We start from the raw sequence: 12,980 nt of genomic DNA, 5'->3' as shown, positions 1-12,980 counted from the left end.
AACAAAGAAGAAATGAAAGACGTACATTATTACCATGCACTGTTTTCTTCTTAAAGTGGTTATCAAACAATGCAGCTTTTAAGATTTCTCTGCAATGTCTGAGCTGTGCTGTGTTCTTCCTCTTGGCGTGATTTTTCGAAGGTAATATGCAACTCAAGCAAGAGGATAAGCTGAACTTGACTATTCTTTGTTGGGTAAAGACAGTATTGATGAGGTGTGACTCACTAGTGAATGCATGAGGGGACAGGGAAGGGTTTCACTTCAGTGAGATCTCTGGCTTGAACACTATGTCCTGTTTAGTATTGCAAGGGTTTTTTTTCTACTTCTGTCACCATTTGGCATAGGTAAATATATTGTCATTCATGTTTGCACTTGAGGTCACTGCATCAGATTTTTGCTGATTGAAGAAAGGAGTTTGATGGCTATTTCTCTGCAAGCTTTTTCTGCTTTTTTTTTTGAGTTCACAGGCCAGGTACGTAGCGCTCTTGCTAAACAGAGCCATCTCTTTACATGAACATTTTTATTCCTCTTTTGACCCAACAGGTATGAAAAAATGACCAGTGGAATGTACCTAGGTGAAATAGTAAGGCAAATTTTGATCGACTTAACCAAACAAGGGCTGCTGTTCAGAGGGCACATCTCGGAATCACTCCAGAAAAGAGGCATATTTGAGACAAAATTCCTGTCTCAGATTGAGAGGTAAAGTTGTTAGATTTACATGGTTTAAATCCCTAAAGGCATCTGGGACACCTAGAAAATAGTCTTTTATAAGTGTGTGGAGCCCTTTCCTTCAAGAAGCCAATTAAGTTAGTTTTAATTTTCTTCTTTGTGTGTACCCCACATCCAGAATAAAAGTTAAAAATAAGAACTGGGTGAGTTACAGAATTATTCTGTAATTATATAAATTATCATTTCCTGTCCATGCAACTGCATTATCTTGGATGCCTTAGCCATCAAACTTATGTTTGGAGTGTTTCTTGTGGGACTTAACATAGTACTTATTTAAGAAAGTAAGAAGTTAGTGTTACATGAATATGTGCTCTGCTGTATTATCTGTGCATGATTTCAATGGTCTCAAGGTTATTTGAAACTCTTTCTGCTGGGRAAAGCCTTGAAAGGAGTGTTTCAACCTTGAGATCTAAAGTAATAGTCAGATGGCTGATCTGGCTCTGCTCTCTCATGACTGGGAGTTAGATGAATGACTGCTTTTCATGCCTTCTGGAGATACAGCCTGACATGGCAAAGGACATGGCAGGAGCGAATTTTCAATCTGAATTCAGACAGAAATCTGCCTTAAAAAATGAGAGAGTGTTAGAGTTGAAGTGCTCCCATTTCCTTTGAACCACATGTGTCTCAGCTGCTGGAGCTTTCCCTAATTCCTCTCTGCTCCCTGTTCCTCCCTGGGCACAGTGACCGGCTTGCCCTCCTCCAAGTGCGGCGCATCCTGCAGCAGCTCGGCCTGGACAGCACGTGTGATGACAGCATCATTGTGAAGGAGGTGTGTGGAGTTGTTTCAAGAAGAGCTGCCCAGCTCTGTGGGGCAGGGCTGGCCGCTATTGTGGAGAAGAAGAGGGAGAACCGAGGTGTGGAGCGCTTGCAAATCACCGTTGGAGTAGATGGGACTTTGTACAAGCTCCATCCACAGTGAGTTGCCTTGGTACCACTTCCCTTTGCTGCTCACTCGTTTTCACTGTGGAAACATACCAAGCTTTCTGCTGAGGTGATTAAAAATGTGAGAGGGAGTAAGGATCTAACACATTTCCCTGCATTTTGTCATTTCCCCCCTTGCCTAGCCAAAGGATCAAATTGCAAAGTTAAGTCCAGTTACTACTGGGAGGCTCTTTTCTCTGGGGTGTTGAGTCAGCTTATTCTTCTAATACTTATTTCCCCATGTTTTGGCAGATTTCTGCAGTATCTGGGTCTCCCAGGTGGAAAGCTGTAATGAGTTTTTGGAGTTGGGTCAATATTTTGTGAGCAAGGCTTAGAAACAGATGCATTAGCTTTTGAGTTGGGAGAAAAGGACCTCCTTCATCCCTAAAGATGAGGGCAGCGTGTGGCGTCATGCTGAACAAAATTCAAGTGGAGAAATAAAAATTAGAATCTAATTGTGTTAAAAAATTGTATCTTCATGAATAAGTGGAAAAGCAAAAGCAAGCAATGCTGTAAAAGCTGTTGGCTGAGATTATGGTTCCTTGCTTATAGGTAAATACAAAGATCTCAGATCAGAGAGCAGCTGCTAAAATGTTCTGTTCCTCTCTCTTTTTCCTTTCAGTTTTTCTAGGGTCCTGCAGGAAACAGTGAAGGAACTGGCACCTCAGTGTGATGTGACTTTCATGCTTTCCGAAGATGGAAGTGGGAAGGGAGCTGCCCTCATTACTGCAGTTGCAAAAAGATTGCATAATGTTGGACAGAAGTAGAAATGAGCAGTTGAGTCATTTCAGTGTGCAGTAGCAATTTGCAGAGTAGTGATTCAAGATAGCTTTGCCAGACACCAGCAGCCAGGTACCTGTTTTAGGGGATCAGCTGGTTTTGACCAACCAGGATTGTGGATTTTTGTCCTTTGGTAATTTGGATCAGGTGTTTCTGCTCCTCACTGGCATTATGTCTTGGCATACCACAGGCTGTTCAGTTCTGTAACTCCTGCAATGCATCTGTAATGCACATGGGAGAGTGAAAACAAAACAAACAAACAAAAACATCAACCCAAATGTGTCTTTTTACAACATCTTAATTAAGCTACTGCACCACAACTGTGTTTTCATCGCCAGTTTCTTAGGATTTGTGAACTTTAGTTTTGACTTGGCCTGGCTCAAGGGATATTGAGATTCTGATGCTGCATCTTATCTAGTGGCTGTATTTGTTCAATGCTTCACAGGTTTTACAATAAATTTGCAGGTTGATGCTCCCCCCCACTGCTGCACTGGTTGCAAGTGTAATGTAATACTTCTCTGAGTACAGGAGGAATGTTTAATAGAAGAATGTAAAGGAAAAAATGTGATTCCACAGAATATCAGTTTGTGTCAAAATATGTCAGTGCATCTGAGTCACATAAAGCAATGCTGGATGGATTCTGACTCTGACTGGTTCTTTTGGTACTGGAGGAAAGGCTGAATGTAGAAGGACCTACAGAGTTTGCTGTGTGTATCGTGGCTACATAGAGAGTATCAAACAGACCACCAAAATAGCTGTGTAGAGAAAAAAAAAATCACCTGAATTTCTGAAATTCTCCTCTTTGTTTTCCCTCTGTTATCTTCTTGCTGGCTCCTGAGAGAATTGTTTCCATGTTGTGCAAAGAAGTTTATCCTTGGTTTTTGTTTATTGTTGCCTGCTGCTCTGCCTGTTTGTAGTCTGTTTGTAAATAAATCTGTGGTGCTGTGAGCTTTTAGTTCTCTGTCTAGTGCGTCTTCTGAGTTGTGGGAAGAACACGCAGGCAAGTGGAAGCTTTCTTAAAACATAAATCTTTAAACCTAAATGTTTCTTTAAATCTGTAACAGTACTCAGCAGCACTGCAGTGATTGTAAAGGTGGTTTGTGGATAGAGCCTGTGGCCCTATGTAACCAAATGTTCCTCCCCTGATTTACCCAGAACAAACCTAAAAAAATAATATGCTACAGAGAAGCAGCAAATCTGAATCCTGCCTATTCTCTCTTCTCAAGTATTCCTGTATCTCCTTTAATCCTCTTTCTGTGGGTATTTGCTTCCTTGCAGGCTGACAGGAGAAAGTGGGGCCAAGAAATGTGCTTTAAGCCTAGTTAGGTCAAAAGTAACTATGATGCAAGGGGATAAGCAGTTGGGCTTATGTAATAATCTGTGACACGGCCGCCGCTGGGTTTAAATTTAGCAATCACAAATTCAAAATTGGAAGCTGCAGACCTTTCCTGTTTTGTAGTTTTTTAAAAAAACCAAAATATGTCAACAGCTCTGTGTCTGTGTTGGAGTTATTGGATGGGTAAAAGATACTTGCAGTTAGTTTTCACTTCAGAAGGAATTCCTCATGTGCTGAGGTCACTGTACTGAATGGTTGGGAAGAGACAAGTTGTGAACTCATATTTAATGTTTTCCTCCTTTGGTCAAGGAACTTCATATTTTACTTTTTCTTTATGTTTCAGAATCCACAGAACTGCAGAAACCAAAGCTTCTTATATAGGAAGGGCAGGTTTGCAGGTTGCAGGTTAAATTTGGAGAGGATGGGTGCAGAAGAAAAAAATATCAGGTATTAGAGTTATGAGGAAGGGAGAAACATGGATTTCAGCACCTGAAATCTTGTACTATCTGTGTAGTTTGGGGCCTTTTGGAGGGAGAGGATTCTGCTAATCTGCAGAAGTACAACTGTGAATGAAGTATGTCTCTGTACATGTGGAATGAGGTGATGCAGTGATGCAATCTTGCCCCAGGATGGCCGCGTGAGTATGGTGCAGAATATCTTTTGCACTTTTAGTCTAAAGCCTGTTCTGCATAATTGGAATGCAAATCAATAACTAAACTAGGTAAACCCCTCACATTTAGGAAGAAATCTTGTCTTGCTTTGGTTTTTCTTTTTAGTCTTTTTGGGAAACGAAATGCTGACATGAAGTCAGTTTCCACCTTAGCTGCAGTTACTCCTTTTCTGCAGTAGATTAGGCCTGCACAATAATATTTTTTTGCATGTGCCAGTTTGTTTTTTTTTTCCAGTAAGTCTCTGGATGTCATGAAATTCGATCGCATGGACCTGAAACTGCTCTCAAAGTGCTCAGCAGCTCTTGCTGATGTCCCTGAGGCCCAGGACACGCATGCTCCTGCCTTTCCTGCAGGCAGCTTGCTCTGGTGCCAGGCAGCTCCCACAGCTGTGATGCCCATCTGCTGGGCAGGGAGATGGATCTGAGCTGAGAGAGCTGCTGCTGTCTGAAGGGAAATGGCAAAGGTTTGCTGGGCAGCCCTGGAAAAGGACAGCATTGGCTACTGTGGGGTTTTAGCAGGGATATAGACTTGTGGTTTCCCAGGCATCCCATAAAGACACTGATGCTTTGGCTTTCTCCAAACCAGAGCATTCTCCATCTGGGTAATGAGGCAGCACCAATTCCTGATTGTGTTGACATGTGGAAACTCAACGTCTGGTGCAAACTTGCAATCTGCCTCGTACAGATATTAAACTGCTGAAGCAAAACCCTTCTCTGCACATTGTACCTGGTGATTCAGTTAAAAGCCTTAGCTCACAATAAAAATAGAGGTCTTCTCTTAAATGTAACACAGCATATCCTATGCTGAACAGCAGTTCCTCACATGACATTGTCAGTTAATTTGAAATAAAATGGGATTGTTCTGATTTCATATATTAAATTTTTATTTCTCTACTTTTCTCCTGCCTCATGGATAGCTCTGTGATGCTTCATTTCTGCCTACTTTCCCTCCAGTCAATACATTTAATGCTTGAATTTATGAATTTTGTTTTGATGCTTCTTGAAGACATGAACTTCTTTTTTTTCACATCTAGGTCCCACATGTTGATTCCATGATTTGGAAAGTTGAAAGATCTTTAAATCTCAGGTGTGACAGAAGTATTTCCTCCACAGGGTGGAGGAAATAAGGTCTGTGCCTTTCAGAAATCCCCAATAGATGGTTGCAGTTACCCTTTCATCCATGGGGAAAGAATGATCCTAAAAACGTTGGTTTGCCTGCCAGAGACACATTTTGGTGCTGTCGATTTGGACAGCACTGGCCCTTGACCCATAATCTGGAAATAATGCAGTAGCAGCTCAGTGGTGACATATTCCCTTTGTCACTCTGATGAAATTCGAAAGTAAATATAGGATCATGTGGAAATCCTTCAGAAATCCTGATTAGCATGATCTCCCTTCTTGGGAAGTCAATATTATATAGGATTAGCAGATTAGTGTAAAGGAGTTTTAGGCTGAAATGCAGGTAATACCCAAATGAAAGTTTTGTTTCTTTGATCTTTCTAAATTTGTTCCTTTTTGTTTGGTGAAATGAGCTGCCTTTGGTTTGAGGGTCCCGGATACAAGGTCACCATAGGAATTAGGGTGAGGCAGGGAGAACAGGAACCTTGGGGAATGTTGTCCTGTTCTAGGTAAACTTAAAGTTTCTCTAGAAAGGACCACCACTGCCTTGAACTGTCACTGGGGGGTTATCCAGAGCTTTTCTCAGGCTTATTAAGTGATAAATACATATATATATATATAATAATAATAATATAAGGGACCTATTCCTGTGCACAGGTGGCCTGTTGGGGTGAGAGGAAGAGAAATAAGCTAGATATCTTCTTTGTTCTAACACTGAATCCACTCTGTAAAGCTGATGTGGAAAGCAAGATATAAAACCACCAAAATCTTAATTAATGTTTTCCTTTCTCTCATTGATACTATCACCTTGCCAGTGCACACTGAAGGTGCTGTAAGCGTGATGGATCATGTCTGTCTGGGAGGGGAGTGCCAAAATAATTTTGATCTTCTTGTGTGCTGTTTTAACACCATCCAGATGCCAGCCCCTTCCCTACTCAGCATTACACTTCATCTGCCCTCTGGACCTGGGGGCCTCACACAGCCCAGGCACCTCTAAATTCAATAAAAGCTGTGTTCTGTGAAGAGAGAACAGTTTTGGTAATAAACCTGGTAAACATAGGTTCCTCCAGAAAGCCCTTTCCACTTCACAAGGAATTGGCTACAGGAAAATGGGCAAAGGGCTCCAGGTGGGAGGTTTCCTGTGCAGCAGTTGGAGAACCAAATGTTGGGGAATCTTGGCAAGCAGGAGCTTGCTGGGAGGAATGGAAGAAGGTCCTTTCAGTCTCTTTCCTGACTGGGGTATTAAAAAAGAATCTCAAACTCAAAACAACCAAACCCTCCCAAAACAACGCAAATTATTATTTTTATCTGGAAAAGTCTAAGTTAAAACCAGACAAAAAAACAAACCAAAGCTATATTTAAAAAAAAAACCAAAAGGGACAAGGAGACACTGAATCTGTTTCCCTACCACTATTATTTTATTTTCTTCTTTTGCTGAGAAGGAGAGAGGCTGTTTGGAGAAGAGGGGAGAGATATGTGACGAATATGGCACATCAGCAGTGTAAGCTTCCCCATAAATTTGTTATTGCATATCAGGGCAACTTTAAAGTCAGTCTTAATAGTGGAGAAAAAGGATGACAGCATGCAAGGTGTGAAATTTTAAGAGCTATTAATTACAAGGGTTATTCAAGGAAGTTAACTGAGTTAAGGGATAAATGTGTTTGTTGTTCCATGTTGGGGGGAGGCAGTGGGGTTGTTACCTTGATGGTATCCATTTTATTTGGACTTGGAGATGAGATGTAGTTCCTAGCCTTAGGCATTTCAGAACAGGGTTTGCTCTCAAACCCACTAGTGTTTTTGATATGGTTTACTTTTCTGGTTCTTTTTGATGTTCTCAATTTGCTGCTTGGATGTTCAGCTTGCCAAAGGTTTCTGTGCACCTGGGAAGCCCCTGTTCTCATAGGGCTGGTTTGGCTGGGGATGCTCTGCCATCTGTTTAGCTGTGGGACTGGGACCGCTGCCCTCCAGGCTATTGTAGAGGACTGTCCTCATCGTGTCAGGCTTCACCCCCTCCTGGGAGCTGAAATAAGGCTGTTCTGTGCTGCCACAAGAGTTGGAGAGCAGGGAGATGTGGAGGGAATGAGACCCGTGGGGCTGAGCTCAGCCCAGGCATTCCCCTCAGTGCTCACTTTTGGGGTGAGCTGAGATCCTGGGGCAGCAGCCACCTCTGGCCTTGGCTGCATGGAAGCACAAATAAAACCCGACTAGGATTGGGATGGAAGTGGTTAATGGAGCAGAGCAGCTGGTGGTGGACACCTTGATCATAGAGGGGAGCTCTGCAGGAGGAGAAAATGGGAGGTGGAAGAGCATGGAGGGAAAGTCTGTGAGAGTCTGAGCAGGTAAACAAGGAGGGTGCTTTCCCAGCAGGCATGTCCTGCACACTTCAAAGCAGAAAGTTATGGACACTAATTTGTGAGCAGCAGCTGATTCTGGAAACAAATGGGATAAATACTGGCATGAAAAAAAAAAAAAAAAAAAAAAAAAAAAAAAAAGTTGAAATGCCTGAAGGGCACATCTGCTGTGGCCAGCGATTCTGCAGGAAATGCACTCAAACCAGAGAGGGTTGAGGAAACTGGACATAAACACAGTTCCCAGTGAAGGCAAAAATGAAAGCCAAGGGCCTGGGAAGTGCCTGTGGTAGTGTGCTGAGAATTTGGCTTTCTTTTCCTGGCTCTGCAATGAAGTAGCTGTGTTTAACGTGGGCCTGAGTCCGGCTGTGCTGAAGGAATTATAAAGGTGTTTTGTGTTCTGAACTCTGAAATTCGGCTCTAGAGCCCTCTCTGTTGCTTGCAAGTGTGTGTTTTCAGAGCTGTGGGTCTAAAGCCCAGTCTGTTAGTCTGAAATTTGAATAATTGCATGGTCATTAAATTTTGCACAAAAAAGAATTGACTCTAAAAGCAGCTGATATGTTATCACGATTAGAGCAATAGCAATGCCTTCTTTCATCACAATGAAGTTACATTGTTAGAGAGCATAATTGACATTTTTCATTGAAAGATTAAGAAGAATTTGTTTACAGCTTGCAAACAAAGAGGTTTTAATTCAACAGACTGCAGCAGGAATAAGCAGTAAGTGGCATTTTCATCTACTGGCCGGCTAGAGCTTTAGCTGCAGAATGCTGTGGATAGAGAAGTATGAAGGAATTTGCAGCTCAATATCTGCCCAGTAAAGCGTGCACCACGCTGGCAAATGCCAGAAAGCTGACGGGGAGAAACCTTGAGTGCAAAGAAACAAAGGGTTATAAATCATATTAGCACCTTTTGGGAAGACACGATGTCTTTTGGAGACCAGCTTCATGCCGCCCGTTGTGCAAAGGTCAAAATATGGCATTTCTGAGGATGCTTTTGCCACGGAGTCCTCAGGATAACACCTGTCTACTCAACTGGGTGCTAAAGTAGGTATCTGGGTTATTTTTGTTTCTCTGGGTTTATTGTTTCATGGTCTAATAGGCTCAGGAGCTAAGTGGTACTGGCATTTCAAAGTGGCATGTTGTGATTGGAAGGGGGTGCTGTGGAAGTGTTTGGAAAGCAGATCCAAATGAAGCACCATCGGCATTCGACTGCAGAGAAGCTCTTTTGCTTTTCAAATATATTTGGGATCCTGTTTGTGCTGGTGGTTGTGTCTTACTGTCCTGACTACTCTCCTGATAAAGCCAAGGGTATGTGAAAAATTCGGGGTTTTTTTAAAGCAAATTCCTCTTGTGCAGTTGGAAGTTGTTTGGATTTATCGTCCCAGCTCTGGTCAAAATTTAAGAGCCCAGGTTGAACCCTGCTGTTCTGAATATGCAGTGCTGCAGAGCAAGGAAAAAATCCCTTTGGGGTGCTTGGGATGCTGACAAAGCTCTGCAAGGAGGGTGCTCATCCCACCAGCCAGGGGAGCATCTGTTAAACCACGTGCAATGCCACTGCTGTGAGGGGAGGGAAGGGGCTGACCAGGCCCCTGAAAAGCTTGAGAGCTCCTCACCTGTGCCACACCTCCATCCCAGCAGCTTCATGCTGGAAACCTGAATCTGCAGCATCTGGTACTGAGGGCAGATGATAAAACAGCTGAGGGTATTTTCTGGGTATGAATGTTGACTGATAGCCACAGGCTGTTGTGCTGTAATCTGTCCAAAACAAGGTTATAGATAAAGCTTGTGATTAAAGCATTTGTTTTTATCAATGTCAAATGTCAGAGTAGAAATATCTTGCTGGGAGAGAGGGATGCCCATAGGTCTGTGGATGCTGGGTCAGGTCTCAGATGGGACACGTGAACTCAGCAGTTGTCAAAGGAGCCAGCAGCGATGAGTTGTAGTGACCTAGGATACAGGGCCTCTTGTGAGGATACTTTTTCTTTCCTAGAAATTGTATCTTCTTCAAGGAAGGAAGGAAAAGACAAGAAGTATTGGGTTATCTCTTGCTGCAGCAAGTACTGGGACCATAGCTGAAATCTGGGGCAGAGCTGTTGACCAGGAAGTCAATAGAGCTGGGATCCCTATTTAAAGCACTGAGATGACAAGAAAAGCTTTTTTTTTTTCCCCTTACATTTTTTTTCTTGAAGTCTCTATCACCCATATTTTGTAGCTACGTTGTGAAGTCAGACTCTCAGGTTTCCTACCAGGAATGGGTCAGAGGGATGGAGAAACCTATTTGATTAAAAGAAGAACTTGCTTTCTGACACATACATAAGTTTTAAAAAATTGTTTATTCCACCTCTACTTTTCTTTTTGTGTCTGAAAATCTAAGAATGAAGGTAAGTGTCCAGAATCCCTTCTGGATTTGTATTTGACCTGGTGTGGCAGGTTGACTGTATCTGGCTGCCTGACACCCACCCAGCCTGCCTGCAGGCTCTTCCTGAGCAAGAAAAGGGAGAAAATAGGAGGAGGAAACTCATGGGTGGGCAAAAGGATGGGAGATGGCTCACCAATCTCCATCATGGGCAAAACTGACTCCACTTGGGGAATGTTAATGAAAATGAATTTGGATGGTGAGAGACAAAGACAAAATTAATGAAACGCTTTTCCCAGTTTAGAAATGTTATCAGTTTGCACTGGTATCCTCCAGTATGGACACCTGTCCCCAGTCTCCCCATGGGCTGCAGGAGAGTTCCTCACAGAGAGCCTTCAGTCCCTCTGCCACCCCAGAAAACCTGAGAGGGTCAGAGTGCCTTGAGGGAAGAAATGTTGGGGTGGAGAGAGGACAACCCCAAATGGGCCATGTAGATGCCCCAGGACCTGGCCTGGGCTGACCTCTCTGTTTTTGATTCCCCTCTAAAATCTTTGGTGACAACAGCCTGTAAAGTTAAAGAAGCCAAAATTTTGCTTAAAGGTGCTGTTTTCATCTGCCTCCAGCCTCTTGCAAGACACCTTTAGACTTCAGCAAAAAAATAAGAAAAAAGTATCACAAGATTTTCACAGAGCAGCTCAAAGTGTGCAGTTGTTCCTGGATGATGCTTAGCTGCAAGCCCAGCATCTGTGACTGTTTTCCTGTACTGATTTTTAACGTGAATATTTTGGTTTTTTCAAGGCTCTGTGGGTTCTTTTAATTAGGATAACAAACAATGAACGGGACTTAGGTGTTTTATTGCACGTTTGCTTGCTAAGCCCTCCTTCCCTGCGTGTGGCAGGATCACCACAGCACCGCTGTATTGTGGAGCTTTATGAGGACCAGTGCTTTGCCAACACGTTTCCCATTTCCACCATTCTTCTGAGTCACTCTTGTGGTCCATAGCCCTTATGTCCCCGAATTCCTCTTTCTCTCAGGGTGATGCTAACAGTGAGTGTGCTTTTGCTGTATCCCAGCTGCTGGATGGGCTTTTAAGAGAGCACCTGTATAATTTTCGGCAACATCTCAAGGCTGTGGAGGGAGATGTGAAAACCTACACTTATTTTGTTGACATCCCCCTGTGATGACCATGTGACGTAGCAAGCGGTGCTCCTGCTATGGCCACACAGAAGGAGCAGAATGCTGTGGATGTTCCTGGCTCCTGCTGCTCCCCACTATGTCGGGTAAGTACCTGCTTCACACCCCTTCTGGGCTAAAGGGTGGAGGTCCTTGGCTTCCTGAGCAGAGCCCAATGTTGTGGAATTGGAAGAGAAAACCTTACACTGGGACTTGCTGGAAAAGGAGCACAAATATGAAGCCTCAGCAATTAAGCCTGGGACTTGTGATACAAGCTGATTTTTGCTAGCAACAAGTGCTGGATCAAGGAGAAAAGTGTCTCCTTAGTAGAACCTGACCTGTTCAGAGGTTGAGAGGTGTCACCTTGTTTGGTGTTAGAGAAAAGCCAAAAGAGAGGGGCAGGTTGTGTTCCCTATGCTCTTTGTAATGGATTTACTGCTCACATAGCAAAGGTGCACTGTCATAAAAGGACACTGCTTTGGACTCTGCCATTCAAACCTTCTTGTGACAGTGCACAGAAACCAGCTGGCTGCTGAGGTTAACTGCTTTCTGCAGGGCTGAAGGACTGGCTTTGTTTTTGTAAGTCTTCCCACACAATGGGTGTGTTAGACCTAAACTTTGACAAATGAGCTCAATGATCTGTGAGGGGCTGAAAGCAGATTTTAGCTGTCTCTGTAAAGTACAGTAAGTTAGGTTACATTTCCTTTGTTTAAATCGTTATACCTGCCTTATTACTTAAGTCAGTTGTTGATTATGCAGCCATCCTTTAACTGGTATTGAACTGTCTCTTCTGAAGATTTGAACTGAACAACTGAAAACACTTTAAATTTACCCCTTTTGAAATTTCAAACCAGTTTGTACTCTGTATTTTGCCCTTTTCTTAGCATCATTTCTTTTAACATTGTTTACTAGCATTGGAGATTTAGTACGTATAAGAAATCTGCGTTTGTGCTCATTTCAGTTTGATGAAGTCAAGAAGTATTTTGTGAAATGAAACAAATTCACCTTCTGATCAGGAAAGGCAGTTCATTGACATTGGGATCATCCTGCTAATCAACACCCTTCTATTGCCTTACACACTGAATTTGTTGGTGTATTTCTGTGTGCATATAAATATGTGTGTGTGTGGCCTGCTTTATAGACATATGAGCTGCAGAAATGATTTACTATAACGCACTATAAAAAGTGCTTGCTTGATGCAGCAGTTCTCACCTCAATGGAAAAAATGTTTAACTAGCGCAGGGACCAAGCTGAGTCAGAAAACTGGAACACTTACTGCTTTTCTTTGCACAGGTGTAAAATCAGAACCCCTTCTTAGTCTTTGTGCCTAAAGCATCTTTTGGAAACATATTCCTGGAGTGCTGTACCAGGAGCATAAAAACCACTTTCTAAGTGTGCACTGCTCTGTCCGCACACGGAGCAGCCTTTCCTGTGCACGGATGAGCTGCCCTCAAGGCATTCCCAGCTAATTTGGTTTCTTCATGGGGAAACCATGACAGAAAGTATCCTGGCTGGCTGTGTGGTCCTGCCCGCTTGCTGTGGCTCC

General features: G+C 43.0%; 1 protein-coding gene across 1 annotated transcript in view; it reads left to right on the top strand.

Moving 5' to 3' along the window:
* LOC130577997 (hexokinase HKDC1-like) overlaps nt 1-4,590 on the top strand; it is a 19,879-nt gene extending 15,289 nt beyond the window's left edge. Inside the window, exons 16-18 of the mRNA XM_057373752.1 lie at nt 544-699; nt 1,411-1,644; nt 2,273-4,590. Of these exons, the coding sequence (XP_057229735.1) occupies nt 544-699; nt 1,411-1,644; nt 2,273-2,417 (535 nt within the window). The 3' untranslated portion in view covers nt 2,418-4,590. The remainder of the gene's footprint in view (nt 1-543; nt 700-1,410; nt 1,645-2,272) is intronic.
* The last annotated feature ends 8,390 nt before the right edge of the window (nt 4,591-12,980 follow it).

The sequence above is a fragment of the Malurus melanocephalus genome, unplaced genomic scaffold (assembly GCF_030028575.1).
Source record: "Malurus melanocephalus ecotype Western Australia unplaced genomic scaffold, MMel_1.1 scaffold_207, whole genome shotgun sequence".
NCBI lineage: Eukaryota > Metazoa > Chordata > Aves > Passeriformes > Maluridae > Malurus > Malurus melanocephalus.
This window is presented reverse-complemented; position numbering and strand designations above follow the sequence as displayed.